The sequence below is a fragment of the Oryza brachyantha genome, chromosome 9, assembly GCF_000231095.2.
Source record: "Oryza brachyantha chromosome 9, ObraRS2, whole genome shotgun sequence".
Classification (NCBI taxonomy): domain Eukaryota; kingdom Viridiplantae; phylum Streptophyta; class Magnoliopsida; order Poales; family Poaceae; genus Oryza; species Oryza brachyantha.
Window position 1 is genome coordinate 15,218,230 of NC_023171.2, and position 27,730 is coordinate 15,245,959.

Below are 27,730 nucleotides of genomic sequence, written 5' to 3' on the forward strand. Positions count from 1 at the left end.
GACCGAGCTAGTAAATCGTAAACAAGAGAGTGCAGGGTGAAAAAAAAAATCAAACAACATATTTACAAACTAAAAATAATTTGTGAATAAAACTATTATATATGTATTCTTAGCGACATAAAAATCAAGTCTAGTTGAAAATCAAATTTTGGTTCACAAGCATGACTAGTAAATGAATGAATCACACCTTCCACATTATAAGCACAATGATCCTCGTGAAATCGATTACGTCTATTAATCAGACCACAAGTTTCTGCTTCACAGTCCAAATATTTGGCCTTGGCCGAATCCGGACCACAAGTTTCGCGATTGATTGTCCACCAAATTATTACAAGGACTCAGGCTGTGACTCACGCACCATCACTTCCTAGTAATGAACTTATACACGTAACACGGAAACAGCACAGTACAGTACAAGATCCGGAGAAACAAAACAATACACGTGTACAACATATGTACAGCACTGCCTGCTATAGGGTAGTGCAACACATCTTTCAGGTTCAGAAGCCGCAGTCAAGCCAAACTGCGGTCATATGTATTATACAAAGAAATCTAGGAGAACTAGAATTTACACACCTGATACTCAAGTTTAAACCCGATATGTGATTCAGGTACCATCACAGGGGATAATGACGCTCTTAGCAATGGATGAAGCCAGTCCAAGATCTCTATCAGTAAAGGATGCAGAGAAGCGACATGCAGCATCTGATGGATAAGTTAGCCAACCTGTTGCAGATCCACCGTTAGCACCAACGTAAAATAAAAAATATATATGTCAACTAAAAATGTAAGGGAGAATTGAGTTCATGCCCCAACATTCAACCCCAAATGTGATACCGCTCATACTTTTTGGGGTTTGTGAATTTATCCTGTTTGTTTGAAATGAAGTCACTGTTTGCCCTTACTATGGATGGCACCCATGTGGGTTCCACAATATTGCATTAAAAAAATAGAAATGAAAAGGGAATTGATTCAGGAAATATGGGATAACCATTCTATCCCTAAGAAAACTATAATATGGTCAGTCAGATTTGTTTTCGCTGCCGTTCCCACCCCCAAAACCCTAGGGAGAGGAGATAGGGCATGTGGCGGTGGCGACTCCTCAGCATGGTGACCTGAGCAGACGGCCACAGTGGCACCTCCTCAGTGGAGCATGGCTCGGCGGTGCCCAGTTTCAGATTGTGTGTGTCGCAACCTAGCCATGGCTACCTAGCTAGTGTTCTTTGTACTGCTCAGCATTTCAGTTTCACTCTGCTTGATATGCTGAATGGTGATGCTATACTGACCTCATGCATGCACATATGTGCAGTGAATTCATATTTGTCAAAATTCAGCTCAGGTTCACAAAATCTCAGCTCAAGACAGTTGCAAATTGTGGCAAGTGTTGTTGCCCGTGTTTCGAGTTCCAGTTGTAATTTCTCCTTTTTTAGGGTTTGAGTTTTTGCCCCTGCTTTTTTGAATTGAATATTCTGTTTGCCCCTAGTCTGCTAAGTTGCCTCGAGGGGTGTTAATTCTAGGGTAAGTAGACATGTAAATCCTGCATACCTGCATTTTATCCTAGTACTTTACTACCCTTTCTACTCACAAGCTAGATGTAGATTTTGAAAAGGAGATGACATGACAAGTATGGGGAGAAAAAGACAGGCTTGAAGACATGAACATTTGTCTTGTTTGCTTTTCAAATCCAGGAAGCATGAATTGAACAGCAGGATTAACCAAAGACTAAAAACGAAATTGCCCATCCTCGAGGTCCACATACAAAAGGAAACCATCTTTTTTGGCAGGAGGTGCTGCCTGTTCGCCCGCCGTCTGCGCATGCGCCAGTGCCCAATGTCGCATGCTTGCCGCTACCACCTGCGCATGCGCCAAGCGCCCTACTATGCTATCTCACAGTCGATCTCACCACTGCCTGCTGCTCCAACTCTAGAATTTGGGGGTGCAGAATGAGGTAGAGAGCGGTCAGCCATGGCCTGTGGGCAAGGTGATGTATTCACCGGACGGCAAACTTGTCCTCTCATTTGGAAATCATTTTTTTGTTCTTTTTTCATTTCTTTTAACTCACTAATTCTGGTCCCATGTAACCGTCATCCGAAACAAGGGTAAACGGGAGTTTCAATTCAAAAAGCAGTAAAATAAAAAAAAAACCCTAAAAAAAGGAGTAGAACTGCAATTGGAAGTCGAAACAGGGCAAGAACACAATTGCCCCTTGCAAGTTTTATGTATAAAATTAGGAAAAACAAGTGCTGTCCAAAAGTAGGGCAAACGTGGTATAAAATGTCTTTTCGTGCTAGACTTAACATCGTTAAACTAACCGTCCAAAATCAGGGGCAAATCTCTGCTAAAACAGGGGCAAAAACGCAAACCCTAAAGAATGGGGCAAAACCAAAATTAAACATTTGCATATGAAGCAAACTGTCGCATAGAACTTGAGTTAGCATCAGGGTTCAGAATACCAGTTTTACCAGTGACCAGCCAGGATAATTCCAAATTTAAATTTTAAAAAGTCAGCTAGGACTAATCAAATATCATACAACGAGCACTAAAGATTAGAACATAGTATAATTGGATTGGTCGGTGTATTAGACAGCAGACATTGTTTCATATGTATTAACCCATCCCTCTATTTCTCTGTGTAAGTGATATAGTGGGAAAATGCAACAAAAGTGAAGACTAAAGGATATGACAAGATGACAAGACAGTCCAGTTCAACAGCATCCGTTTCATATCATTTATTGCTATTCATTATTCAGCAAGTCTGCATTTCAATTGAAATGTAAACCTTCCGTGTTAAAAAAAATTAGGTTCCATTCACTTATCCAAAGTCTTGGTTATATACTTAAATTAAAGGGAACCTCTGAAATAGCAACATACCTTAAGCCATGGAAAGGAGTTTCCAGGTACTTCTTTTGCTTGAAAAATGTAAATCAAGACTTCATCTTCTAAGTACCAAATAATTTGGTCAAATAATTGTCTGGTATGAGTCGAGTACTGAAAAACTCCTCCATGTTGGTCATATCAAGGAAAATCATGAAGTGCCTATTGAAATTGCTATGAGTCTGAACGAAGTAACTGCGGCAACGGGACCTTGATTAAAGATCTCAAACTTTCCATAATATTAGCGAATGAAGGTCTCCGCCATGGCTCACTGTGAAAGACATAAGAAAATTGTTGTTAACCTTGCAGGTCATTGCGGTTCGCTTCATATACAAAAATAGATGGGACAGTGCATACTTTGCCCAGCAGGATTCAATTAATGCAGCCACTTGAGGATTTAAATCTTTTGGGATATCAAGTCTCCTGCCTTTAAAGCCTACAGCAGCAACTACCTGCAGAAAAGCATGGCACGGTGAAAAAAAAAAAAGGCAGAATATAAATATTGACCTGCATGACTCCAGGAGTACACTTGCTTCTAGGTAAGCAAAAATATGATATCCATGCATTAAACCTATTGAGGACAAGTTGCGTCACTTCATTGGAGACACCAAAATTAGAAAAAAGGGATAATTACCTGGGCAGGATTCAGGTTACACCATGGTTGTTGCATTGTCATAAGTTCCCATAGGATTACACCAAAACTGTAGACATCAGATTTCTCATTGGACGGTTCATCTCGGAGCACTTCAGGTGCCATCCATTCAGGCTAATATTTAAATGACGGGATAAGCCAAAGATGTATAATATTTACAGTAAAAAATGGATAAAGCCATGAACTTCCAATTCTAGAATTGGACATGGTACTCACAGTTCCTGCCAATGACTTGGAGGACAAAAAGGTGTTGGCTTTTAGTCGTGAAAGGCCAAAGTCACATACCTTCAAATAGTTAAGGGTGTAATGTAAGTGTAAACACTAGTACTTATTTAATAATCTTACACAAACAAATCCATATAATGATTACATTAATAATTAATTTACACTAACACAATCGTTCCAGATAGTCTCTGAAAAAAAAACATGGCTGAATATCACATACTACATCAAATCAACAGCTAAGACAGCATATGTTTAGCACACTTAGCAGCTTTTGCAAATATTTCCTTTAAATGCTTACAGAAAAGCATGGCTTAAAATTATACATTCTCTCGAGTTTGAGAAGCGTCCTGCATTAATGATTGCAAGCTGCAAACATCTCAACATCATTAGCATTGTCCATTATCAGTTCGCGGCCTACCACTTACTAACAAGAAGAATTCAACTGTTCTACTCAGAAGGTAACCAGGAAAAATATAATTAAAAGAAAAACAAGACCTAACATGACAGAATTACATAGTACAGTAGTGCAGGAAAATCCACAGGTGCACACAAAACATCCATTGGAAAAACAAACAGCATAATATTCAGCAAGATTGACGATATTCCTAACCATCCAATCATATGCACCAACAAAACATAATTCAATACACCATATACTATCTAAATACAATCAGGTATAAAGTTTATGAGCCATACTTTCACAGTATACTTCTTGTCTACTAGAAGATTTGGGGACTTCAAATCACGATGAACAATAGGAGGGCTACGTTTATGTAGATAGTTCATTCCCTTCGCCTGTCAAGAAAGCAGAGATTATTTACATAAATGGTACAACTTCTTGTCTGGAAATGATGTGAAAGCAGGTGGGCAAACTTCACATTGAGATAACACAATACCACATCGAATGCCATATTCAAGCGACGTCTTTCATCGAGAACTTCCCTTGCACCACTCCTATGCAGAAGTTTGTATAAACTACCCCTGAAATGGAAGATGATCACTTGCTGAAAGTGTTGACCTAGATAATCAACTATTGTGCTATCGAATGATTGAGACAATTAAAGGAATAGCTAGAAGGCATATTCATACCTTGATAAGTATTCTGTAACTATAGAGAGATTGGGGGGTTCAGTAACAGCACCCATGAAAAGAACAATATTTGGATGTCTCAGACTTTTCATTATTGCAACCTGTAACAAGGAGAAGAAACTCAAAAGGTGATTAATACAGATGAGGATCATCATTAAAGGTATAAACAGAGCCAAGTTACAAATCATGGTTGCTGGTAGCCATTCATTCAAGAACCATGACACTGAACATCGACAAGCTCAACAGCATTTACCGCATAAAAAATTGTTAAACAAACCTCTCTCATAAACTCTCTGAAGCGGTCTGGATGAAAATCCTGCTCCATAAGTATCTTCACGGCAACATCCTATGGTAATACAGAATATATTGCAATTTTTAGTCCAAAAGATTCGCCATAGAGAGCTCATTGAGTTAAAAAGCACTGAACTGCTTCACCAGGAAAAAAACTACACTGTTAAGAGCTCAGCCGGGATTATCAACAAATTAAGCATGCAAAAGGCAATACCGATCCATTCCAGTCAGCACGATGAACTGTTCCAAATGAACCTGTAAAGGAAGTAAGTGTATAAATATCACAAAGTTTGTTCATTTAGTAGTCAAGATTTTAATACGCAATAATGCAAATCCAGCCATAACACAAGCACGACTAAAATGCTAAGATTGTTGGTGCACTGCATGTCTGCATTATATAGGTCTAAAAGAGCACAAAAACACTCTTTTTGGCAATGGACTAGAAAATCCTGATATTTCAATTTTTTTGCAGGTGGCACAAGTACCTGCTCCAATCTTCTCCTTCAGAATCAACTCATTCCATGGAATGATCAGATCATCCACAGCAAGCGAGAGATCACTGACTGTACTTCGTAAGTGCTGGTTCCCCTCAATTAACTTAAACTCTTTCTTTTTGTCAGCTTTCAAGTTGGAGGAAGTGATAAGAGGTAAAACCTCTCGTGGAGCTTCTGGAAGAATAGCATCCGAGCTCACCGCAGCTTGACCTACATAACCAAAATATTGACTTAAGGTAATTATGCAAACATATCGAAGTATAATGGATAGGCGACTCTTTACATTTTTGAACTTTCTAGCATAGGCTGCAAAGTGGAGATTAGTGTTTGATTATCTGAATAAAAGATAAGGTTGAAAAAGGGAGATACATTTAATAGTCAACACAGAGGAAACAATTTGCTTCAAAATTGCAATAGATTATAATGAGCAATCACCTTTTACTGGCACCCAGCTGCTCATAGTATCATCCCTTGTGTCATGCTTTCTAGAATATGGTTGATCTATAGCAATTGCTGCACCACTAGTAGCACCTGACAAAAAGAAAATGTGGTATGTATCATACCCCTGATAGACCGCATAGACCTAACCATCCTAGATGAAGATCCTTTTAACAAGCTACATACTGTTTCATGGATAACTATAGATGTAATGAAGCATTACTGATGCTTAAACAATGGAGAGATAAAATCAGGGAATTAGAAACCTGTGGAAGCTTCATTGAACAAGAGATTGAGAGAGTGGCAATCTGAGAAATATTGCTTGGCAACCGAGCTGAAATTTGAGCTGATCATCAGTGACCTAAATTTTGGAGGCCGTAGAGGTGAGGGCACTGATAGGGAGTAGGGACCGTTGACAAAAGAATCCGGATCAGATAATTGGCCTGGGTCCCCAATTAGATCAACCAAATACTCCCTGTCAAAAAAAAAAAGATAATGAGAGAGAGATTTACAACATACACATAGTGTGCCAACAAGCTTAGGCTATGAAAGTTCATGAATTTACAAGAACACTTTGGATACTATGTGACAGTACGATTTTCCGAGTAGAGAAATACTGATGTCTCAAAAGTATTAAAGGGATACTCATTCACATATCTTCACAAGCCATGTACCTTTCAAGCCCGAAGCGTACAAGGCAGGAGGTAGCATCATCACTTTTGCAATATTTACAACCCTTGACTACTCTGCATGGAACATTGACTTTATCTGCTAACATCTGCAACATGTACAGGTCAATAAGATATGACTTAAAGTTGGGAACACCATAAAAAAACTGTAGTTGTCCATCCTAAAAAGCTACATGTTGAGTCGTTGACAAGTGCACGTGAATTCTGACTCTGGATAAATAAGACGGTTGCTAAATTTTGGACGCAGTTCTGTTTCTCATGTCTGTAAATTATTGCAAATGTGCAAAATGGAAAGTAACTTTTAAAAGCCAAACATACTTTAAAAAGCAAAGATCGGTGTTTGCAGAAACCAATAGGTAATTTTCCCAGATGAAGAACAATAGATCCTGTACTTGACTTTATAGCGTCACTGCACTCTTTCCAGCGAGGAAGGAAGCTATCTTCATTGGAGGTTGTACCCCTTGATGATTGAAACAAATAAACAGTATTACAAACCACAGAAACAAGACCATATTGAAGCGCCTTAACTGGATTAGTTGTACAATACGCACCCCATTCTGGAAGACACGAGCTTGGCTAGTTGGTTTATCACATCCTTCATGTCGGCAGAGCTGGACAGGAAGCTGGAAGCATAATTCTCCAGCATGCCTAAATCAAAATCAGTTCTTCTATCGATGAGAATCGCTTGGATGGAAGAGTCATCTGGACGGACAGACTTGAGCGATTCCATAGAGGGTATGCGGTTCTCCTCGAGTACATCAGTGCAGAGTGACCAGACAAAGGGGTCCATGCCATGAATCAAGTAAAAACCATCTGGTATCGTATTGTTATATGATAACGAGCCATTCACCTGAAATGTCAACGATAATACAAGAATTGGTGCAAGCTGGTGGGATCAGTAGGCGGTGCATTCTGGTCTGTAATCCAAATAGTGCAGGTCTGATGGTGTACTACACAAGTAGAAATACATGGAGGAGGAAGTGGTGAAGATGTGAGGTGCTCACCCAGAAGCGATGCGACAGGGAGTCGGCGGAAGGCGCGGGAGGCGGGAGGGCGCTTCCGGAGTCGCCAGGGTCGAGGAAGCCAGGGTCAGCGGCGCGGGCAGCGTCGGCGCAGAGGCGGAGCGCGAGAGCGAGCTGGAGCTGGTACGTCTCCTCGGCCTGCTGCGCCCAGCTCTTGCAGGGCGAACCCCCGGCCCCGGCGGCGGCGGCGGAAGGGAGGTGGAAAGGGAAGTCGCTGGAGGCGGAGAGGGAGCTGCCGGCGCCGTAGCTGCTGCCGCTGGACTGGCGCTGTAGGAGGGCGGCGTCGTCGGGGAACTGGGAGAGGAGGGAGTAGGTGGAGCGGCGGCCGGAGGCGGGGAGGTCCATGGCGGCGAAACCCTAGGCAGGCAGGTGGTCGGTGTGGAGGAGGAAGAGTCTCGCTCGGTCGGATTCGTCTCATCGCCGGCCGGGATATGCCATCCGGTCGCCTTGCAGGACGCACCCAAAACTGTACTAGTACCTCGGTTTATAATAATTTTTGTTATTCAATATATAACCATGGAAATATCAAAAGAATTTTTAATGACTTCAATGTTAATATTTAATTCTGAAGGAATTATATTCCCTTCATAAACATATGATTAACTACAAAATCATTCTAATCATTGAAATCAGCATAAATGATTATAGTGCAGTAAAAATTTGAACCGCATATATGTTTATTTTTAGCGACTAAGATAGCTGATTATATTACTTCATGTTTTTTTATTTGATCGTGTGTGGTGTTGGATTTAACTATATTGGTATCGAGTCATACTAGCAATCGCAAGCTCCGGTATAAGAGTATATACACTAGCTAATTCCAAAGGAATGCTATGGTATCCGTAACAATTTATGTCCTCTTCTCAGCGCAGCAACTAGAGAGAAGGAACTCACCTCCAACACTTTAACTTATACTTATAGGTGTTTAGGGTCTTTGCGGTTTAGAAGGAGTCGGTGGTGGTGACGAAGAGATGAGGGAGGGATATGGATGACAACAACGATGGTAGTGGCTAGACCACGATTAAACATAGCCATAACATGTCTTCATCTTTGTCAAGAAGTTGCAGTGGTGAGCTACTAAGCCGCAGGCGTCAGTCCTCGACAAGAATGTCTACTTTTTTTACGGCAACATCGTTAACGCCACCATCGCCCAAGAAAATACAAGGGACCTTCAACCATGAAATCCATGTGAACCTTATGCACCGCCGACCCACCATCACTTATCTCTTACATGTGTGTCAACTCCTCGATCCTCAAACTCTTTGATGAATTTGGCATGAAGTTTCATATCATCGTCATACATACGACCTCCTCCTCCTCTGTCTCACCATCAGCAAAGTAGGAAAGGTAATCACGCTATCCCTCATCAATTACTCGCAGCTAGGGGAATAGCCTTTCCCAATAGCACCCCACCATGTACATCTGCCCAACCAAAAGATGAGAATATTTTTATTCTATTTGTTTAGTATAAATAATTATGTATATTATCTGTATAAGTATGTAACTAATATTTTAATAATGAACTGAACTTCAGCCCATATGTATAATTTTCTATTCACTTTAATTTTAAATTTACCGGTAGCATCCTAAAACATAATAATTTTGTGGCTATGTAACTAAACAAAATGATTGACAAAATAGATAGCTAAATTTTGTTATATTTTGAGACGAACACATTAGTTAATAAAATCAGATAGATAATTTGTTTATCATTTTAATCTCATAATTTAATATTTTCATACATGTCGCCTAAATAGTCGGTCCGAAGAATGTTGTATATCATATTTGAAATTGCATGTTGTTATTGATCTGCAGCCATTTTCACAAAATAAATCATGTTTGTTCCTAAGCACAAACAGATACTGCACACTCGAGGGACAGACAAGCACCACATATATCAACGTAAGGGATATACGACGCAAATTGCAAAGTTAATTAAAGAATCATAATTACTCTACTTAATTTGCTACGACCACATGACCCTTCTCCATTACATATCATATCTCCGGCGGTCCGGCCAGCGCCGCCGGTCACCGCCGATAGCATTGGACGTGCAGGAAGAATCCTCCCGGCGGCTGCCCCTTCCTGGCCATCTCCTCGTCCATCCACACCCTCCCGCCGTCGCATGCCCCGCGTGCCTTCACCATGAACTGCGCCCCGCCCCCGGCGAACCACCAGTCGTGCACGTCCCACATCACCTCCACCACCGCGCCGTCCCCGAGCACCACCGTCCTGTTCCCGCGGAAGTTCCACTTCACCCGCCTCGCCTCCACCACCTTCTTCCCGTCGATGCTCACCGCCACCTCCCCGTCCCTCGACCTCGCCCCCCACTCCTCCCCGCGGCACACCACCGCCACCTCGTGCTCCGCCCCGTCGTCCCGGAACCTGCACCGCGTGCTGTGCGCCAGCGTGGCCGCCGGGGAAGACGGCGCGAGGAGCTGCTCCCGCCGGCTCAGGAACGCGCGGCGCGGCGCGGCTACGAACCGGCGGGCGAGCTCCCGCGCCGCCTCGCCCCCGCCCAGGAGGACCGCGAGCTCCCCGTCGGCGACGACGGCGAGGTAGTAGTCGCGCGTCGGCTCCGGGGACGACCCGGCGGGGTACTTCGCGTCGGTGGTGTCCCAGTAGATGGCCACCACCGTGCCGGCCTCGTTGACGAAAGACCGGGTCCCGCGCTTCTTGTGCAGGAACTGCGGCGAGCTAGCCAGCAGGAGTGCCGACCGGCGCGGCGTCGCTGCAGCACCACCAGCCGAGGGAGACGACCGGGAAGCCTCATCGACTTCAACGGCGAGGCCAGTAGCACCGGCACCGGCGACGCTCCTGGTCCACATGACACGGACGAGGATCTCCTTGCGGGAGGACAACGCGGCCTTGTAGACAGTCGCTGTGGCCGCCTGGAGCGAGCGGTCGAGCGCGGCGCCGGCGCCGGCCGCGGCAGCCGAGGCGGCAGCGAGGCTGACGGCGCCGTCGCCGAAGCAAGAGAAATCCCGCATTGCCAGCTCGACCGGAGCGACGGCGACGCAGATAGATCAAAGCTAGCTGGAAAAAGGCTCCTCCTTTACATGCGCAGCTTCATCTGCATGTGGCAGCGCAAGAATGTCTCACGAGATGATCAAGTACTCCTCCTACGAAAAAGACGCCAAATTTAATGTCAAAGGCTCCTCTTTTGGGCGGATTTGTGTGACTTGGTTTTGGATCTTTCTGCCATGATTACGCCCATGCATCAGCATCAGCATCACTTGCTCCTTTTTATGATTTTCAGGTCAGGTTGCAATTGCAAATTATGCAAATGCAATTGCAATTGTCGATCGGGTCGGAGCCAGGATAGAACAGATGCAACGAAGGGGTGGTTGGGGTTGGGGTTGGGGGAGAACGCATTTAAGTTGTGGAATTTGACCAGATAGATAACCACTCGCTGTTGCTGCTGGTCGTGGCACGAACGCATTTGCCACCCTTTTTTCTTCCTCCTCCTTGCAAAATCGAAATACCACTTGCTTAATTAATTCTTAAACACTATAATTTGCACCTACAACTTTTTGTTAATTTCCAACACAAGTACAAAAGGAAACTCGTAATTAATGTCTATCAATCATGTCACCATACCTATCTTGGGTTACAAATGGGCACGATCGATCGTGTTAATTACTGGGCCACGCGGTGCAGCTATGCTAGGAAGGAATTGAATCGGAGCTTTGCAGCTGAAAGAAAAACTGGATAGACATAATCATGGCCGTCACGAAGTGAGGTGTGGTGTTGATGAATCATGCGGATGCAGTGTCGCTGGGTACAGTAGATACATGTGTCGAGTAAGGTCCAAGGTAAGCTAGGCTGATGGAGATACGCATGCTGCATGCAAATTAAGAGCCCGGCCTGTTTATAAGGGTTTGCCTTGTGATCAAACGTTTGAAAGTTTTAATTTTTTCAATTAAATTCAGTTATTGTCATTGGACGATAATCTGAAGGTGGGCAGAGCGAAATAGAGGGGTACCACAGGTATCTGAATTTGAATAAGATGAGTGAATATATGGTGAAAATTCATAAACTTTAGTTAAATTTTTTCTAAAGGGGGTTCCTGGGAACCCCTTCGTACATGCAGCTTCGCCGCTGGGCACACAAGCCAAAAATTTTATACACATCCTCCCCCAGCCTTCCATACACTGCGTGTGTGTTTGACAGAAGAAAAAAATCAACGTTTAATCAATATCAAAAGTATTTCTAGTCCCAACATGTCTGCCTTCGTGCAGTTATATATGCTGACCGATTCTTATCATTCATCAATGCTTGTGTGAGATTGATTTGAACCAACTACTCCGTTCTTAGACCTGTTACAAAATTTAAGACATTTTAATTTCGTCACGATAAGATTTATAGCCCATGATTACTTCAATAACATATTACTTATATGCCGTAAAAAAATATAATTATAAGAAAATAAACTCGAATATAAATGTAATAACATCAATTTTACGTAAAAGAATATATTATAGTAAAGTAAATGTTGATGAAACTCTTTATTTTAAAACGCAAGGAATACTGATAACGGTGGTTGACCGAGTATTCCGATCGGATGAAAACGAAAGTTAATCAAGAGAGTATGTAGCGGAGGAGGAGTGAAGAGAGTCAAATCGAACCCGAATTAATAAGCATATACATACGTCGATGTCGATCGATAGGAGTACTAACTATCATTAGTGATGGACGACGACGAGCTGCACGGCGTCCTAACTAAATTTATGGCGACACCAACGTTGAGTTTCTTGCGTGTTCGTAATCTTATACTGCCGAGTTTACATTTGGACATACTCGATCGCGCCATTGCAATGTACTACACTCCATCTAAAATATAGCTATCTAAAACACGTTTAACGGTCAAGTTGGCTAAGATTACAATATGATAACCTTATTTTTTTATGTCATCAAAATTAAATTAATATAGAAACAACGTAACATATAAAACATATACAACATCATTTTAAAGTCCGTGTTGTGTTTGGTTAACTTAAATTTGTAATATGTTTTTCATCTCTTATTTCATCTCCTCCTCGCATATATAGAAAAATATGATCTGGTCATTAATTTTTGAAACCCACTTCATCACCGATTATACTTATTCTAATAGCTTCAAAAATGAACATGTCATCTATATTCAATCTATATTTGAATATAATATACATACAATAAGTATTGCACCATTAAGACCTACCACCCTTATCATATAATTAGTGTCTTAAAACTTGTGCTACATGCATGTGGTTACGAATCTATATCTTCTTTTTCTTTTTTTCTTCACCTAAGCATAAATGTGATGTGATTTTTTGAAATCTACCTATGTCACTTTACTGTACTCGTTGTAAGATGATAATATAATCTATCGTACTATGAAACAAAACATAGTCATTTGTCGTATTCAAAGCATCGTCGTTCATGGACTCACTGTTGCATGTGCTATAATGCTAAGGCCCTGAGTGATTTAGCATGGAATTGTTACAATTTGGCTTATTAGGAGTAAGAAAAATAAATAATTAGATTATTGTAACATACTATTATAATCTAGAGCATATATTATTATAATCTGATATGCTCATCCAAAGGTGTTTTTTAGATTATTGGGTGACTTTAGACTCACTGCAAATGGATACTTTAAAATAATTGCCTACGTTATAATTTCTTTCTACTTTAGCTTATATAATCTAGTTTATAGACTGACTACAAATGGATACTCAATAATCTAGATCACAATAATAATTCGTAGTTGAAACAAATAGGGCCTAAGTTTATGATAGGAAAACGGCTAGCGAACGAACAAAAATCACCTATATCATTTATGTTTTCATAGTTTTTCGAAATCAGAACAGAAATTAAAAACCTCAAATACGAAAATAGAATCGAATATTATCAAATACGAATTGGGGCAAATATGACAAGGAAAAATTATCGCATTATAAAAATCTCAAGCCGAGCTTCTATATTTTTTTCCTGAAAAAATAGATCTAACATTCCAAACTTTAGCAACTAACAATACCACTTTATACCATAAGGATTACAATCAAGTTCATATATTACACTATCAGTGATTGCCTAAATACCAAGTAAATATTACATTTATAGATTATTATAAATTAAAAGTGTAGATCTCACCGATTATTACAAAGTTTACATATCATATTACAATATAAAGCACACGTCATACAAGTCGTTATAAAAATAAAGTGTTTGTGTATAGAGAAAATCTAACAAATGCTATTGACAAACGCTTAATTCTAATAAATACCATCGACGAGTGCGAGTTCTATAAAATGCCATAGTAAAAATGAATTTGCTAAGAAATATCATCGTCGTTAGGGTTCCGTTAGCATTTCTCATTTAAGTTCTATAGTGTGAACAGTGTATTTAACGGAAAAATAGATGGAAACCTAATGACGATGACATTTCTCAGACAAATTCGTTTGTACGATGTTATTTTGTAGAACTTACGCTTGTCAATGGTATTTCTTAGACTTAAATATTTGTTAATGGTATTTTTTAGATTTTCTCTTGTGTGTATGTCTTGACTAGTTAAGGAATTAATGCTAATTTGTTGAGGTGGGCTGAGCTATTTGTGATAATATTATGGACTTATAACATATGAGGGTGTGGAAATTCCAAGAGAAATTATAAAAAGTTTTTGACCGCTCCGATGGACAGTGTCCTTACTGTATTCGTTTTCGTTTCGAGAAATTTTTTTGAATCCGTTTGAATATTTTTTGAAAAATTCCAGCCAACGATTATTGCTCCAAAAGCTGGTCCCAAAAAAAAAAAAACGTTTTCGTATCCTACTCCCTAGTTCAGGCCTCCTGGACCTGGAATGGCTGACTTCATTAGCATGAAAGAAAACTAACGGCATTTACTATAGTAACTTGGACCGAGGCATCAGAGTTTCGAGTACACACGGTGGTACTGGTACAGTGCAGGCAATCAATTATCAATAGACACCCAGTTCACTTGGAAGTGACCAATCCATTGAATCATTCAATGGAGTATTATTTTTCGATGCAGATGTTTACATAGACGTCGGACACGAGATTGACTTTGACAGTGTTGGACTAACAAACCACTCCTATATACCCTTGTTCACATATTGAAAATAAGACTAAGGATTGGCCATAATCATAAGTTAACTAAGTCCTTTTATTTTTCGCGCCCTGCGTAATAGCTTAGCGGAAAATTAAGACAATGGGGTTGGGCAGTAGAATGCAAAAGAAGTTAATACAAGATGGACTCAATTCGATCATTCCGGGTAGCCGCCGGGCAACGCAATGTCTAAATGCAACATTGGTGTATATGGCCGAAAATATGGAATCTAAAGAAATGATAGCAGCCATGGTCCACGGAGTATACGTACTACGCTACGACATCTTCTTTGAGACCGAGTTTAAGATCGAAGCATCCGATGAGCAACGAGCTATTGGAATCTGGAAATCTAGGTCCTTCAATTTATTTTCTCGATTCTACGACGATATCTTCATATGTTCATGCAAGAGAAGTTGTAGTTTCGAGAAGTTTCCAAACAAAACAAAAGAGCCGTCCCGTGGGCTCCTCTCTCCCTATGCCAGAATAAGTTCATTTGAGGTCCCTCGACTTATCATCTAGTCTATTTTTTGTCCTTGGATCGCAAAACCGGATACAATCGGTCCCTGAACTGTCAAAACCGATGCTGAAGAGGTCCCTCGACAGTTTTGAAGGTGGTTTTGGCTGACTTGACGCCTACATGGCTAGTTTGACTAAATTTTCGTCCCATGTGGCATTGACATAGCACTCACGTGTCAATTATATATAAAAAAGCAGTGGGCTCACCTATCAGCTACACAAAAAATGATTTAAAAATGACAGGCCCACGTATGCCCACAGTTAGCTACCCAAAAGAAATAAATATAGTAGGGCCCACGTGGGCCCCACATGTTATTCCTTCTCCCCTCAGGTGGGCTCACTATATTTTTGATATATAATTTTCACGTAAGCGTCATGTCAATGCGACGTGGGATGGAGAGCTAGTCAAACTAGCCATATTGGCGCCAAGTCAGCCAAAACCGCCTTAAAAAACGTCGAGGGACCTATTTTGCACCGGTTTTAATAGTTCAGGGATCAGTTGTATCCGGTTTTACGGTCCAAGGACGAAAAACAGAGTACGCAATAAGTTGAGGGATCTTTAGTGGACTTATTCCCCCTATGCCCGATCTCACTTTGTTAAATGGGTTGGGCCGTAATATCCATAACTAGTTCTCACTTTGTTTTTAATAACTGAGCTTTCTTGCTGATTTGAGTACCACTCATACAGTGTACAGATGCAGCAAAGGAGCACGCATTCCTGAACATTCTTTGGTTGTACATTAGGATAAGAGTAGCCTGACCGTTCTTTGACATATGGAAGGTTAGTTGGGGCATGCGTCAGCGCAGGATCCAGCTTTCGGGTACATCGATCGGGTGGCCATTCAGGCCTCGTCGTCCCTGTCTCCACTATAAATTGTTATTGATGTCATGGAAAAAAAAACTGTTTTATGGGTCAAAATATAAGTTTTAAACTTTAACTTTAGTTTTTTGTTGTAACATTTTGTTTTTCCCAAAAAAATATTTATTTTTTAAAATAACTAAGAATACATATATAAAAAATTTATTCACAGAATAACTTTTGTTTACAAACATCATATTTCGTTTGATATTTTCCAAACAATCATCCCTTATTAATCACTTGAAAATATATTATTGTTAGTCCATAGGGGTTCGACAGTATTTATGACCCCACTATTTGTACGTGTTGTCGCTGTCTAGATGAGAGAAAAGAACTGCTAAACAAACTCTACACTACTACGTATCAGTCTTTGTGTAATCCCTGGTCGATTAGCTTAGCTTCCACTGGTGTTTGTACCTTCCTTATAGCTAGCCTGCTTGCTGCTTCTTCTCCTTCAGTTAAGTTTTTTCTGGGTAGGATATGATGCTGCACATGAACCACCAGCTAGCTGGGTATGTATGTGTCCAGATTGTTCTAGAACGCCGTTATAAAATTCCCATTTTATTTTGAGAGGACAGCCACAGGTAGACTGAAACCTCTGGACCCATCGGTTCATCCGATCCGACGACGTTGCCTCCTCATCCATCACAAATACGGACGGCCAGCAGAGCGCCACGCCGGAGACAGACCAGCCAATCGGCAACCGCCACCACGCGTCACCCTCCAGCACTAAATGGACGGACACTCACCGACGCGTGGGCCCCCAAATTCCGCGCCCACCTGTCAGCGTCGTCTAATAATTCTGGGTTCTCTCCTCGTCTTCTCCCTTCGCTACGGCCAAATTTCCGTTCCCAAATCTCCTCTCTTCTCCTTTCTTCTCCGACTCCGAGAGGCTTTCCGTTCATCCATCGCGCGGCGGCTTTAGGGTTTTAGCCAGCCAAGATGGCGTCCGAGAAGCACTTCAAGTACGCCATCCTCGGCGGCGGCGTTGCGGCGGTTCGTGCTCTGCCTCCCAAATTCGGAATCAACTTACTTTTCGGCCTATGGGGGGTGTCGTACTGTACTGTAGTTAGTCTCTGCGGCGGGGATTCTTCTTGCTACAAGATCGATGCTTTTGTTTGCTTGGATCCTTCATTTCGTCTTGCTCGCCTTCGGATCTCGTGGAAAGCACCGTTTTTTTGTTTCTAAATTTTCTCTGATTTTTTTTTTCTTGCAGGGATATGCGGCACGGGAGTTCGCCAAGCAGGGTGTTAAGCCGGGGGAGCTCGTCATCATCTCCAAGGAGGCCGTATGCTCTCTTCCTCCCTTCCTCTCCCACTCTCTCACACGCACTCTTTCCAGATATTTTTTAGGCTCCATAATTGTAGGACGCCTTTGACAGGCTCACTCTATTTTTTTTTGTTATCCACAAAAACATAATGATGCCGAACGTGCTGTGGTATGCAATAACTACATACAAATACAAAGTACCAACTCTGTTTCAGGTTATAAAATGATTTGGCATTCCCTAGATTCATATGAATACTAATGAATCAAGACATACATATAAAACATATACATTGGTTCACAGATGAATTTAGGAAAAACCAAAGCATCTTATAACCTGAAACTTATGTGATTGCCAGGACTGAACTGCAATTTGTTTGGTAATTATGGAATCCACGTGTTTGCACTAAATCTTCAGCACTTACTTATTGGATTCGGCCCCATCTTTTCGCTTATCCTTATAAGCCAAAATTTAAATTTTAAAACTTAAATTTGGAGTTGATTTTAGATTTTTTTCATCGTTATTTATTTTTTAGCATTTGCTTTTAGATCGCTAAGAACACGTATATAAAAGCTTTATCCACAAATTATCTTTTAATTGTTAATAAGCCGTTTCACTCATGCTTCTAATTTCTAAACAGCCAAAAGATGGGGTGTTCTCAATTCGTTTGTATAAGCATGTCACAAATTAGTATAGCTGACTTCAGTCTACTGTCGAATTATCGTTTACAAAAATGATCTGCTAAAAATACTTAGCATTACTGCTGGCTAGGTCAAAAGAAATGACTCTTAGGCATTGAAAGAAACCGTTCTATTTTTCTCTTTGCAAGTTATTTAACTAGCATCTTGTCTCTTACCCAAAAAATGCCTTTCAGGTGGCTCCCTATGAGCGCCCTGCTCTCAGCAAGGGATACCTCTTTCCTCAGAGTAAGTTCTTCGCTTAGCATATTCTGCCTCTTCATGGATGACCTGTGCCAGCTCTACATCACATGTGTATACCACCTTGTATGATTAACGCCATTTACATCCTCTGTAAATAGATGCTGCAAGACTCCCAGGATTTCACGTGTGCGTGGGAAGTGGAGGAGAGAAGCTATTGCCTGAATGGTACTCAGAGAAAGGTACCGAATAAGTGAATATTAAATTTCTTGCTGCACTGAATCATCCTTTAATGTTTTTTTTTTGCTTACTTGAACAGGCAATACTTTGCAGAGTATGCATTATCTGATACCTGTTACATTAGCCTGTCATTCTAAAAATCATATTTTGATCACTGCATTGCCCCATTGATGGGAGCCTTGCTGGTTAATCCTCACAAATTTATAGTTCATTCTAGTAACTAACGAGGAAAATACCCATTTCAATTTTCACGTATGAAATATTTTGTTTGCTGGATACAGCACTCAATCTTATGTTTTGGGGTAATTTAATATTGTATAAATTGACACTAGATCTTGCTATAGAACTTAATCTTTACTATGCTGACGAATTAAATAAGCTGCACATCTGGCGTCTATTTGAGATTCACCACTAAGGAGCATCCATATGTTTGTCATGTAATGAATTTTATTGTAAGAATTCTCCTGAATGACTATTGTATCTGTTGGCAGGCATTGAGCTGATCCTGAGCACTGAAATTGTCAAAGCTGATCTTGCCTCCAAGACTTTGACTAGTGCAGTGGGAGCAACCTTTACATATGAGATTTTGCTCATTGCTACTGGCTCCTCTGTATGTTGTGAACTGCAAGTTTTGTTTATTTCTGTCAGCACTATCACTCATTATTTACATATCCTTTCCTTATTCGATTTTTAGGTCATCAAGCTATCAGATTTCGGTACTCCAGGAGCTGATTACAACAATATTTTATATCTGAGGGAAGTTGATGATGCTGACAAGCTGGTTGCAGCTATCCAAGCAAAGAAGGGTGGGAAGGCAGTTATTGTAGGAGGAGGTTACATTGGTCTAGAGCTTAGTGCAGCATTGAAGATCAATGATTTTGATGTCACGATGGTGTTTCCTGAACCTTGGTGCAGTAAGTGTCATCACTCATATGCCATCATTAACCACTGTTGAACTACCTACTGCACATCATAGGAAAGGAATGGGTTTGACCCATACGATTAACATACCGTTGTGATGTGAAAAAACTTACAGCGGAAGGTTCTTGATGACGGTAATTTGACATTGCAAAATCACTTCTTGTAGTGCCTCGTCTCTTCACTGCCGATATCGCGGCTTTCTATGAGGGCTACTACGCAAACAAAGGAGTCAAGATCGTGAAGGGTACAGTAGCTGTTGGTTTTGACGCTGATGCTAATGGTGATGTAAGTTCACTTCCAAATCCATATTAGTTCTGTAGCTCTCAGTGTGAATGAGAATGATTCCTGTTTTGCTTGTTCCCTCTTTACTAGGTTACCGCGGTGAAGCTCAAGAGTGGCAGTGTGCTCGAAGCTGATATTGTTGTTGTTGGTGTTGGGGGCAGACCGCTGACCACTCTCTTCAAAGGTCAAGTTGCAGAGGAGAAAGGTGGAATTAAGGTTAGGTGCTTTTAACCTGTAGGCTTTACCATAATATTTTTGTTGTTTATACCATAATATGTGACATGCCTAAAATTTCATTCAGACCGACGCTTTCTTTGAAACAAGCGTTCCTGGAGTCTATGCCATTGGTGATGTGGCCACCTTCCCCTTGAAGATGTACAACGAGTTGAGGAGAGTGGAACATGTTGACCATGCTAGGAAGTCTGCAGAGCAGGCCGTAAAGGTGAGACTATTCCACTTATATATTCTGAAATAACACCAGTTGTCAGAACTAACAGTGCATAGTGACCTGCACTTTGATCTGACTTGATTGTCATCTAAGTTACAGCAACCATTGAATTTATTGGAAAACCGCAGAATACTTAGTTTTCATGAGTATCCTTATCAGCTCGGTAGAATTGGACATTTGGACCATTGAGAAAATCTTTGTGCTGTCAACCTCCATCAAATAATGCTTTCAGATATCCGTATTGCATACAAGAATGTTGTTAAACTCTCTATCATCTGCAGCGATACACTCTAGTGTATAGTCACATGGAATGGAATGGAATGATCTAATGCATAGTCATTTGATAATATATTTGACATATTGAAATTGCACCCAAGACAAGGTGCACACATTGTTTTAATTCTTAGAGGTTATCACTTTTTTCTTAAGATAATGAGAGGTTATCAGATACTTGGAGTTACCAAACTAGTGGGGTTTCTAACGTTATGCATGTCCACGCTTCATATCGTAATTTACTTCAATACCCTATCTTGTTTCAGGCGATCAAGGGAAAAGAATCTGGTGAATCCGTTCCGGAGTACGATTACCTGCCATACTTCTACTCCCGCTCATTCGACCTGGGATGGCAATTCTACGGCGACAATGTTGGCGACGCCATCCTGTTCGGCGACAGTGACCCCACCTCTGCCAAGCCCAAGTTCGGGTCCTACTGGATTAAGGACGGCAAGGTGTTGGGTGCATTCCTGGAGGGCGGGTCACCTGACGAGAACAAGGCCATTGCCAAGGTCGCCAAAACCCAGCCGCCGGTTGCCAACGTAGAGGAGCTGAAGAAGGAAGGCCTCCAGTTCGCCAGCAAGATCTGAGACCGATCCATCCATCCTGTAGTTTTGATGATGTATGTACATCTCCAGTCGTCCATGGATGCTGCTATATTATTGCACAGATTCTGATGAACTTGAACCACATGATACGTTACTCTCCTATCGGGTTCCTGATTGTGCTGTGTTGTGTCTGTACCACATGAACGCTTTGCTGCTTCACCTGAGATTTGAATAAAGTGTTGTACTGTTACAGCATTTGCCTTTCACGGTTCTAAGCTACTACTCCACTGGAATGGCCGCGGCCGCCGGCCTCTCGCCTAAGCGTGTTCTTGTTACGCCGGTGAGGAGAAGCCATGTGCGGCGGATGGCGGTGCGCTGCGCGGTGGTGCAGGGGGAGAGGAGGACGACGGTGAGGAGCAAGGAGGGGGACGCGCTGGAGGTGTGCCGGGTGGTGAACGGCATGTGGCAGGTGAGCGGCCCGTCGTGGGGCCGCTACGAGCCGGCCGCCGCCGTGGACGCCATGCTCCGGTACGCCGACGGCGGCCTCTCGACGTTCGACATGGCTGACATATGTAAGGAGGCGCGGACCATCTGCTTCTCCTCTCCTCTCCCGCGCATTTCTGGACGATAGATGAGGCCACCTCGCACTCGCAGATAAGAGAGAAAACTGACAAGTCGGGCCCACGCGCAGTGACACGTAGCCGCGCGACTAGTCGTGTCCAATAGCGCCTTATCCCCCTCGACCTCGAGAGAGCCACCGCCCACCAGCCATGTCGTCGTCGGCAGCTGCAGCTCACACCCTCACGCCGGCGGCGGGGGCGCCTCCTTTACCGCGCCGCGTGCGGCCGGCGAGGTGCTCCGGGGGCGGCGGCGCGGCGGCGGTGGAGACGGCCGCGGCGGGGGCGAGGGTCTCGACCGTCAGCAACCGCGGGGACTCCCTGGCGATATGCCGGGTGCTCAACGGCATGTGGCAGACGAGCGGCGGGTGGGGCCGCATCGACCGCGACGCCGCGGTGGACTCCATGCTCGCCTACGCCGACGCCGGCCTCTCCACCTTCGACATGGCCGACCACTGTACCTCATCCCTTCATCTCATCTCTCTAAGCCCTCTCCTCGCCATTTGCACGAACATGCAGCGTGCGTAAATGCTGCCGGTACAAATTACTGGCTGCTACGCATCTGTTCGTTCCACCTAGATGTTGCTCAATGAAGTGCAGACCCTGTAGAGCATTTAAAATTTCAAGCTGTTCGTTTGGAATTGCAGAATGGTTTGTTTCACTTTAAATTAAGTTCCTGTCTCTAGCTTAGGTCCAGGAAAGGGCCAGGTTTCAGCGATGTATTTAGCTGAAGCAAGTGTTCTCTCACTATATGAGAGCTGATGAGTGATGATACCACAGAGACTGAATCATGCTCCTAATAGCCTAATCATGGTTTCAATTTTGTTTTGCCTAATCATGGTTTCAATTTTGTTTTTTTTATGGTTTATTCCTACTTTGGCAGATGGACCTGCAGAGGATTTGTACGGCATTTTTATCAATAAAGTTCGGCGCGAACGACCACCTGAGTTGCTCGAAGAAATCAAGGGGTGAGTGATTGATTTATCATGGTCTCTCTGCCACAGAGGTATGTCTAGCAATTATTCTGCTGCCTCTGATTGTTATCGATTCATCTCTGCAGGCTTACAAAGTGGGTTCCACCTCCAGTTAAAATGACCAGAAGTTATGTTGAGGATAATATCAACAGATCTCGAAAGAGAATGGATGTTGCTGCCTTGGACATGCTGCAGTTCCATTGGTATGCTTCTGTGGCTTTGTGTGTTACTTATTAGTTATTAGTTATTAGTTATAGTAACATTTGGATGACATTTGGTCAGCGCTTTATCTTATGTACCAATGCAAAATGTATTCATTCTTAGATTTTTGATGTTTTTGTTGCTAAACAATAACGTACCTCCCGTCTCAAGTGATTTTATATCACATTTTTTAGTATGCTTGGGCAATCAAATTTGTGGTGATCTATCATGCAGAAAAGCTTGCGTCCTGGCATTGGCATTTGCTCTTAGCTTCTTAGTTATGCTGCAGTAGAGATCAGTTTAGATTTATACTTTACACTACTGTTGAAAGCCTGAAACTTGAGACGTGTCATGTTAAAAACCTGTGACAAGTCATAAGTGTAATTAATTGAGGAGATGCAGCAATGCTTTATAACATAACTACTGCCATAATTTTAATTTTGCTGACCTTTTATCCTAACAGGTGGGATTACTCAAACCCTGGGTATCTGGATGCACTAAAACACATCACAGACCTGAAGGAGGAAGGTAATAGTCTAAACGTGGATCAGATTTTTCTTGTGTTAACTTATGTGTTCCCTTTCGCATTGTCATGGTTCTTCAGTACTGATGGATACTTCATGTCTTCTTTTGTGATGGACAATGTGAAGGTAAGATAAAGACGGTAGCTCTGACGAACTTCGATACAGATAGGCTACAGATAATTCTAGAAAATGGTATCCCAATTGTCAGCAACCAGGTCTATTTACACGTAACCCCTATCGTATATTTGTCATTTATTTGTGTTAACTATTATATGGCTTGCTCAATGAAGAGGTGTTGTAATTGCCAGGTTCAACATTCTGTTGTTGACATGCGTCCGCAGCGAAGAATGGCAGAGCTTTGCCAGCTTTCTGGAGTTAAACTTATAACGTCTACTCCCTACTCCCTGTCCCCTCTCCCCGTTTTTGCATTACGTTGTTCTTAATTCTTATGAAGTATTCCGGATGCAGGTATGGCACTGTTATGGGTGGTCTTCTGTCTGAGAAGTTTCTTGACACCAATGTATCTATACCATTTGCTGGACCTCCTCTGAATACCCCATCTTTGCAGAAGTATAAGCGGGTGAGCATTTTGCATCCTATGTTTGAACGTGTTACCTACTTCCCAGTTCTTGCCATTCTCATTGATGAAGCTGTGGGCAGATGGTCGATGCCTGGGGTGGCTGGAGTCTGTTCCAGGCTTTGCTTCAAACGTTGAAGAAGGTATCAGTGAAGCATGGTGTTTCTATAGCAACTGTTGCTGTGAGATACATACTGAACCAGGTATCTCCTTTTAATACATCCAAACAAGTTACCTTGAAATTTCTCATTTGTCTTTACAAATAGTACAATCAGTGAAGCATGGCCATAACTAACTCGTGATTCTTGTCATTTTGATTGTTTATGAGAACAGACATCTGTTGCGGGTTCAATGGTGGGTGTGAGACTGGGACTCTCCGAACACATAAAAGACACCAATGCCATCTTCTCACTTGAATTAGATGAAGAGGACATGAACAGCATCACAGAGGCATCGAGTAAGGGGAGAAATTTGATGGATATAATCGGCGACTGTGGAGACGAATACAGAGCTTAGTTGTGCCAGAGAAAGTAGACCAATGAGGCGGGTTTGGGCTGTTTCAGCCAGGATCTTCCTTTTCTCTCGGTTTGTATACTTGTTCATTCCAATCTTGATGAAATTAGGGTGCCTAGTCTTTGGCTGCCACGGCAAAAAAGAAAAAAGAAAACAATGAGGCGGGTGGCTGCCACTTTTCTGGAGCTCTGAAATTTAATCAAAATTATACTGAATGATTAAGTGTGCAGCAGTTGTCTGATCTTCCAGCATAGATCAGTCATCAGATTGTAAACCTCCCACATGAAGATGATATTTTATAAGAACTGTATATACAGAATCCAGATTAATACTGATTCGATTTGCGGCAGTTGAGTTAGCCAAGGAGTTAGACCGATCCATAGGACTTTTAACACTAATTAAAAGTATTAAATATTGACTATTAATAAAATACATCTCATACTCTGAACTATTTCACGAGACGAATCTATTAAACTTAATTAGTCCATGATTAGTGAATGTGATGCTACAGTAAATATTTACTAATCATGGCTTAATTAGGTTTAAAAAATTTGTCTACTGGAACCGTCTTTATTTATACAATTAGTTTTGTTATTAGTCTATATTTAATACTTCTAATTAACGTTCAAAACATTCGATGTGATAAGAAACTAAAAAAAAATCTCTTAGATCCAGCCACATAGTCATGTCTAGACACTGAAGCTGAACTTGAGGAATCATCGAAAGTGGTGGAGGAGACAAGACCGACAGACCGACATACAGAATCATGTTCTCACCGAAAGCACAACAGAATGCAGCCACGAACAGAATCTTCATTCCCAGCAGACATATCCCGATCATCCACCACGATTAGTCCAATCGAATGTACTTTATCTTGGGATCTCCTTTTATCTTCATCTTTGCCGTTTAGTAAACTTGCATATAGTACTCATTCGGTTCATGTTTTCGCATAGAATCCGAAACCACCATCCAGTGAGCACAATTATTATGTGATTATTATGTTTTTTAAACTGTTTTTAACGATTTTTTATTATGATAATCGTGGTTGTCGCGCGGTAGCGGAGGAGGTTTTACAAACCCTCGTACTAATCAGACAACCACCAAATTGCATGCCAATGGACAATTCTAAGAAATTGGTCATAATTTCTATATACTCCATGTTATAAAAAAAATAGAACTAGATATTTCTCTTGCAATACAAATACTGCCAATTTACATTTAAATTTAATGATATAATTTTTTTATGTCTTAGGTATTAGGTAAAAGCTATATCTCGTGCGAAGATATTTTTTTCTTCTATTTTTCATTTACTCACTTCCACGTCACAATATCTCATACGTGATAACTTATTTAATTTTATAAACAATGCCCTGGTCATGGGAGTATGAATACCTCTAAAATCATATGAAAGTATCATGAACCATAAATTTTTATTCTCTCTCTCTCGAATCTCACCGGATGAGAAAGTATCCTCGCTTGAAATTTTATCGCAACACACAACAGTTGAACGGTAGGGTTACAAGTTAAACATTTGAGGTTGTTTCAATTCCATCTTCACCGAAATTACTGTAAATGTAATGTAAAAGTGCCATGGACAGAATCAAATTTCAATTCTTTTTCTCAGATAAATATAGTCCTCTAAAATTGTCTATTTACTCTAAAATGTGGGATATAATAGTTACGGTCATGTGCAAACTCGCAATAAAAACACACAATGCGATCGTTATTTTGGACTGGACGAAGTAGTTTATCCAACTACACCAATTTCATTCGACCCAATTTTCTAGAAGAAAATAAAATTTTCATTTCTACAACAAAGCTCGATTTTATCCCAGCCTCCGCCACTGCTTGATATTGTAGAACATTTTTCATCCAACCCAATTTTATGGAAAAAAAACAAAAATTTCAATGCTACTTATCATCCTAAAAATGTTTGACCCAAAACATGTTAGAGAGACGTAGGTGGTAGCACCATCTAATCTCATACAAATACCATGGAATCGTACACGTGTACGTGTCCCGTGGAATCAACCATTCTGAAAAAGAGACTGAAAAAGAAGAGAAATGGAGAAAGAGGAAAAGAAAAAAGAGACTGAAAAAGAAGAGAAATGGAGAAAGAGGAAAAGAGGGAATAAGACAAACGAAAAAAAATAAAAATAAAAACAAACACCCCCTACAAGTCTAATGATATTTCGACTCTCTCCATGCAACTCTATTTCGGTAGCTTTCGAAGTTGACTATGTCACCATGGCTAATCAGCGCACGTAAAGCGAAGAAAACTATTAACACATAATTAATTGAGTATTAGCTTTTATAAACTTGAAAAATGGATTAATCTGATTTTTTTAAACAACTTATAAAACTTTTCCAAAAAATACTCCGTTTAACAGCTTAGTAAGCGTGCGCGCAGAAAAAGAGAAAAAAGTGTCGCTCGTTGGTCGGTTTCGAACGAGGCCTTCGTACATAAGCCCCTTACAGCAAGTATAATAGCAGACTATAAGCCAGCTAAATGCTGATGTGGAAGAGAGAAGGAAGGAGATAGAGGAGAAACTGACTATAAACTTATAGTTAGCTCAGGCACAAGAACCAAGACACCATGTGAGAGAGACATGTGGGTCCTACATTAAAGATAAAGAGTTAACCATTATATGAATGGGCTATAAGAAGACTACAAAAAGTCTTATAGCTAACTTGTTGGCTATATTATTAGCCTTGCTCTTACAGGTCGATTTCTATTGTACACGGCGCAAAATTCCAAACATTCCCAGTTCATCCCATTTTAGTTGATTTTCTATTGTTCTTATATTTTTCTTTCAATACCGTAGTCCCTCCGTCCCAAAATAAACCAATTTTTCACTTTTTACCTATAATTTTTGACTTTTCGTCTTATTCAATTTTTTTTGCGATTGATATTTTTGTTTTTATTAGATGATACATCATGAATAGTACTTTACGTGTGACTAATTTTCTAAAAATTTTCAAATAAGATGGATGATCAAATGTTGGACACAAAAATCGGAGAATTAATTTTTTTTGACAGAGGGGTAGACTTCTAGGTTAACAGGATGACATGACGTCATGAAACCATGCTACCTTAGGTGATTTACGAATCTCATAGGTCTCAAAATTATGAGAGAAAAACATGACTTTGAGGATTTTTTTTATTAAAGTTTATTTTTCAATATTGACTTCTAGATCACTAAAAGTACAT

At 41.2% G+C, this 27,730-nt stretch overlaps 4 protein-coding genes across 5 annotated transcripts; 2 read left to right on the forward strand and 2 right to left on the reverse strand.

Annotated features, from left to right (window-relative positions):
• Positions 1 to 213: 213 nt before the first annotated feature.
• Positions 214 to 8,221, reverse strand: LOC102716348 (serine/threonine-protein kinase CTR1-like). Its single transcript, XM_040527496.1, has 17 exons — positions 7,757 to 8,221; positions 7,304 to 7,602; positions 7,071 to 7,212; positions 6,738 to 6,841; positions 6,330 to 6,538; positions 6,061 to 6,156; positions 5,617 to 5,835; positions 5,346 to 5,386; positions 5,118 to 5,186; positions 4,841 to 4,941; positions 4,648 to 4,732; positions 4,448 to 4,546; positions 3,743 to 3,811; positions 3,509 to 3,640; positions 3,232 to 3,326; positions 2,872 to 3,145; positions 214 to 726 (listed from the first exon to the last, which is right to left on the reverse strand). Exons 1-16 carry the CDS (start codon positions 8,117 to 8,119, stop codon positions 3,049 to 3,051), a joined length of 2,220 nt encoding a protein of 739 aa, XP_040383430.1. The 5' UTR covers positions 8,120 to 8,221; the 3' UTR covers positions 214 to 726; positions 2,872 to 3,048.
• A 1,583-nt stretch (positions 8,222 to 9,804) lies between these two features.
• On the reverse strand, positions 9,805 to 10,602 carry LOC121055302. The gene is made up of 2 exons (XM_040527364.1): positions 10,303 to 10,602; positions 9,805 to 10,212 (listed from the first exon to the last, which is right to left on the reverse strand). The coding sequence occupies exons 1-2, from the start codon at positions 10,600 to 10,602 to the stop codon at positions 9,805 to 9,807; spliced, it is 708 nt and encodes a 235-aa protein (XP_040383298.1).
• Positions 10,603 to 17,097: 6,495 nt separating this feature from the next.
• LOC102716626 (monodehydroascorbate reductase 3, cytosolic) lies at positions 17,098 to 21,368 on the forward strand. The gene is made up of 10 exons (XM_015841229.1): positions 17,098 to 17,252; positions 17,473 to 17,544; positions 18,398 to 18,449; positions 18,563 to 18,643; positions 19,133 to 19,251; positions 19,336 to 19,555; positions 19,729 to 19,847; positions 19,935 to 20,060; positions 20,146 to 20,286; positions 20,832 to 21,368. The coding sequence occupies exons 1-10, from the start codon at positions 17,199 to 17,201 to the stop codon at positions 21,153 to 21,155; spliced, it is 1,308 nt and encodes a 435-aa protein (XP_015696715.1). The 5' UTR covers positions 17,098 to 17,198; the 3' UTR covers positions 21,156 to 21,368.
• LOC102716902 (flagellar radial spoke protein 5) lies at positions 21,349 to 24,854 on the forward strand. 2 transcript variants are annotated; one of them, XM_015841230.1, is made up of 9 exons: positions 21,349 to 21,685; positions 22,614 to 22,698; positions 22,791 to 22,907; positions 23,369 to 23,433; positions 23,556 to 23,644; positions 23,738 to 23,817; positions 23,898 to 24,009; positions 24,090 to 24,209; positions 24,340 to 24,854. In XM_015841230.1, exons 1-9 carry the CDS (start codon positions 21,406 to 21,408, stop codon positions 24,520 to 24,522), a joined length of 1,131 nt encoding a protein of 376 aa, XP_015696716.1. In that variant the 5' UTR covers positions 21,349 to 21,405; the 3' UTR covers positions 24,523 to 24,854. The 2 variants fall into 2 exon arrangements, with proteins under 2 accessions (XP_015696716.1, XP_040383321.1); XM_040527387.1 differs by lacking the exon at positions 21,349 to 21,685 and adding an exon at positions 21,787 to 22,187.
• The last annotated feature ends 2,876 nt before the right edge of the window (positions 24,855 to 27,730 follow it).

Excerpts from the sequence above, each read along its gene's own strand:
- LOC102716348 (XM_040527496.1), bottom strand. The coding sequence starts at position 8,119 with ATGGACCTCCCCGCCTCCGGCCGCCGCTCCACCTACTCCCTCCTCTCC. Across the intron at positions 5,387-5,616 it reads GAAGGAGAAGATTGGAGCAG|GTTCATTTGGAACAGTTCAT; the intron begins GTACTTGTGCCA and ends CTTCCTTTACAG. Across the intron at positions 4,547-4,647 it reads TGAATATGGCATTCGATGTG|GCGAAGGGAATGAACTATCT; the intron begins GTATTGTGTTAT and ends CTTTCTTGACAG.
- LOC121055302 (XM_040527364.1), bottom strand. The coding sequence starts at position 10,602 with ATGTGGACCAGGAGCGTCGCCGGTGCCGGTGCTACTGGCCTCGCCGTT. Across the intron at positions 10,213-10,302 it reads TCGCCGACGGGGAGCTCGCG|CTCCTCGCGCCGTCTTCCCC; the intron begins GTCCTCCTGGGC and ends CGGCGGGAGCAG.
- LOC102716626 (XM_015841229.1), top strand. The coding sequence starts at position 17,199 with ATGGCGTCCGAGAAGCACTTCAAGTACGCCATCCTCGGCGGCGGCGTT. Across the intron at positions 18,450-18,562 it reads GGGATACCTCTTTCCTCAGA|ATGCTGCAAGACTCCCAGGA; the intron begins GTAAGTTCTTCG and ends CTCTGTAAATAG. Across the intron at positions 18,644-19,132 it reads TGAATGGTACTCAGAGAAAG|GCATTGAGCTGATCCTGAGC; the intron begins GTACCGAATAAG and ends ATCTGTTGGCAG.
- LOC102716902 (XM_040527387.1), top strand. The coding sequence starts at position 21,884 with ATGTCGTCGTCGGCAGCTGCAGCTCACACCCTCACGCCGGCGGCGGGG. Across the intron at positions 22,699-22,790 it reads TTGCTCGAAGAAATCAAGGG|GCTTACAAAGTGGGTTCCAC; the intron begins GTGAGTGATTGA and ends TCATCTCTGCAG. Across the intron at positions 23,818-23,897 it reads TCTGGAGTTAAACTTATAAC|GTATGGCACTGTTATGGGTG; the intron begins GTCTACTCCCTA and ends TTCCGGATGCAG.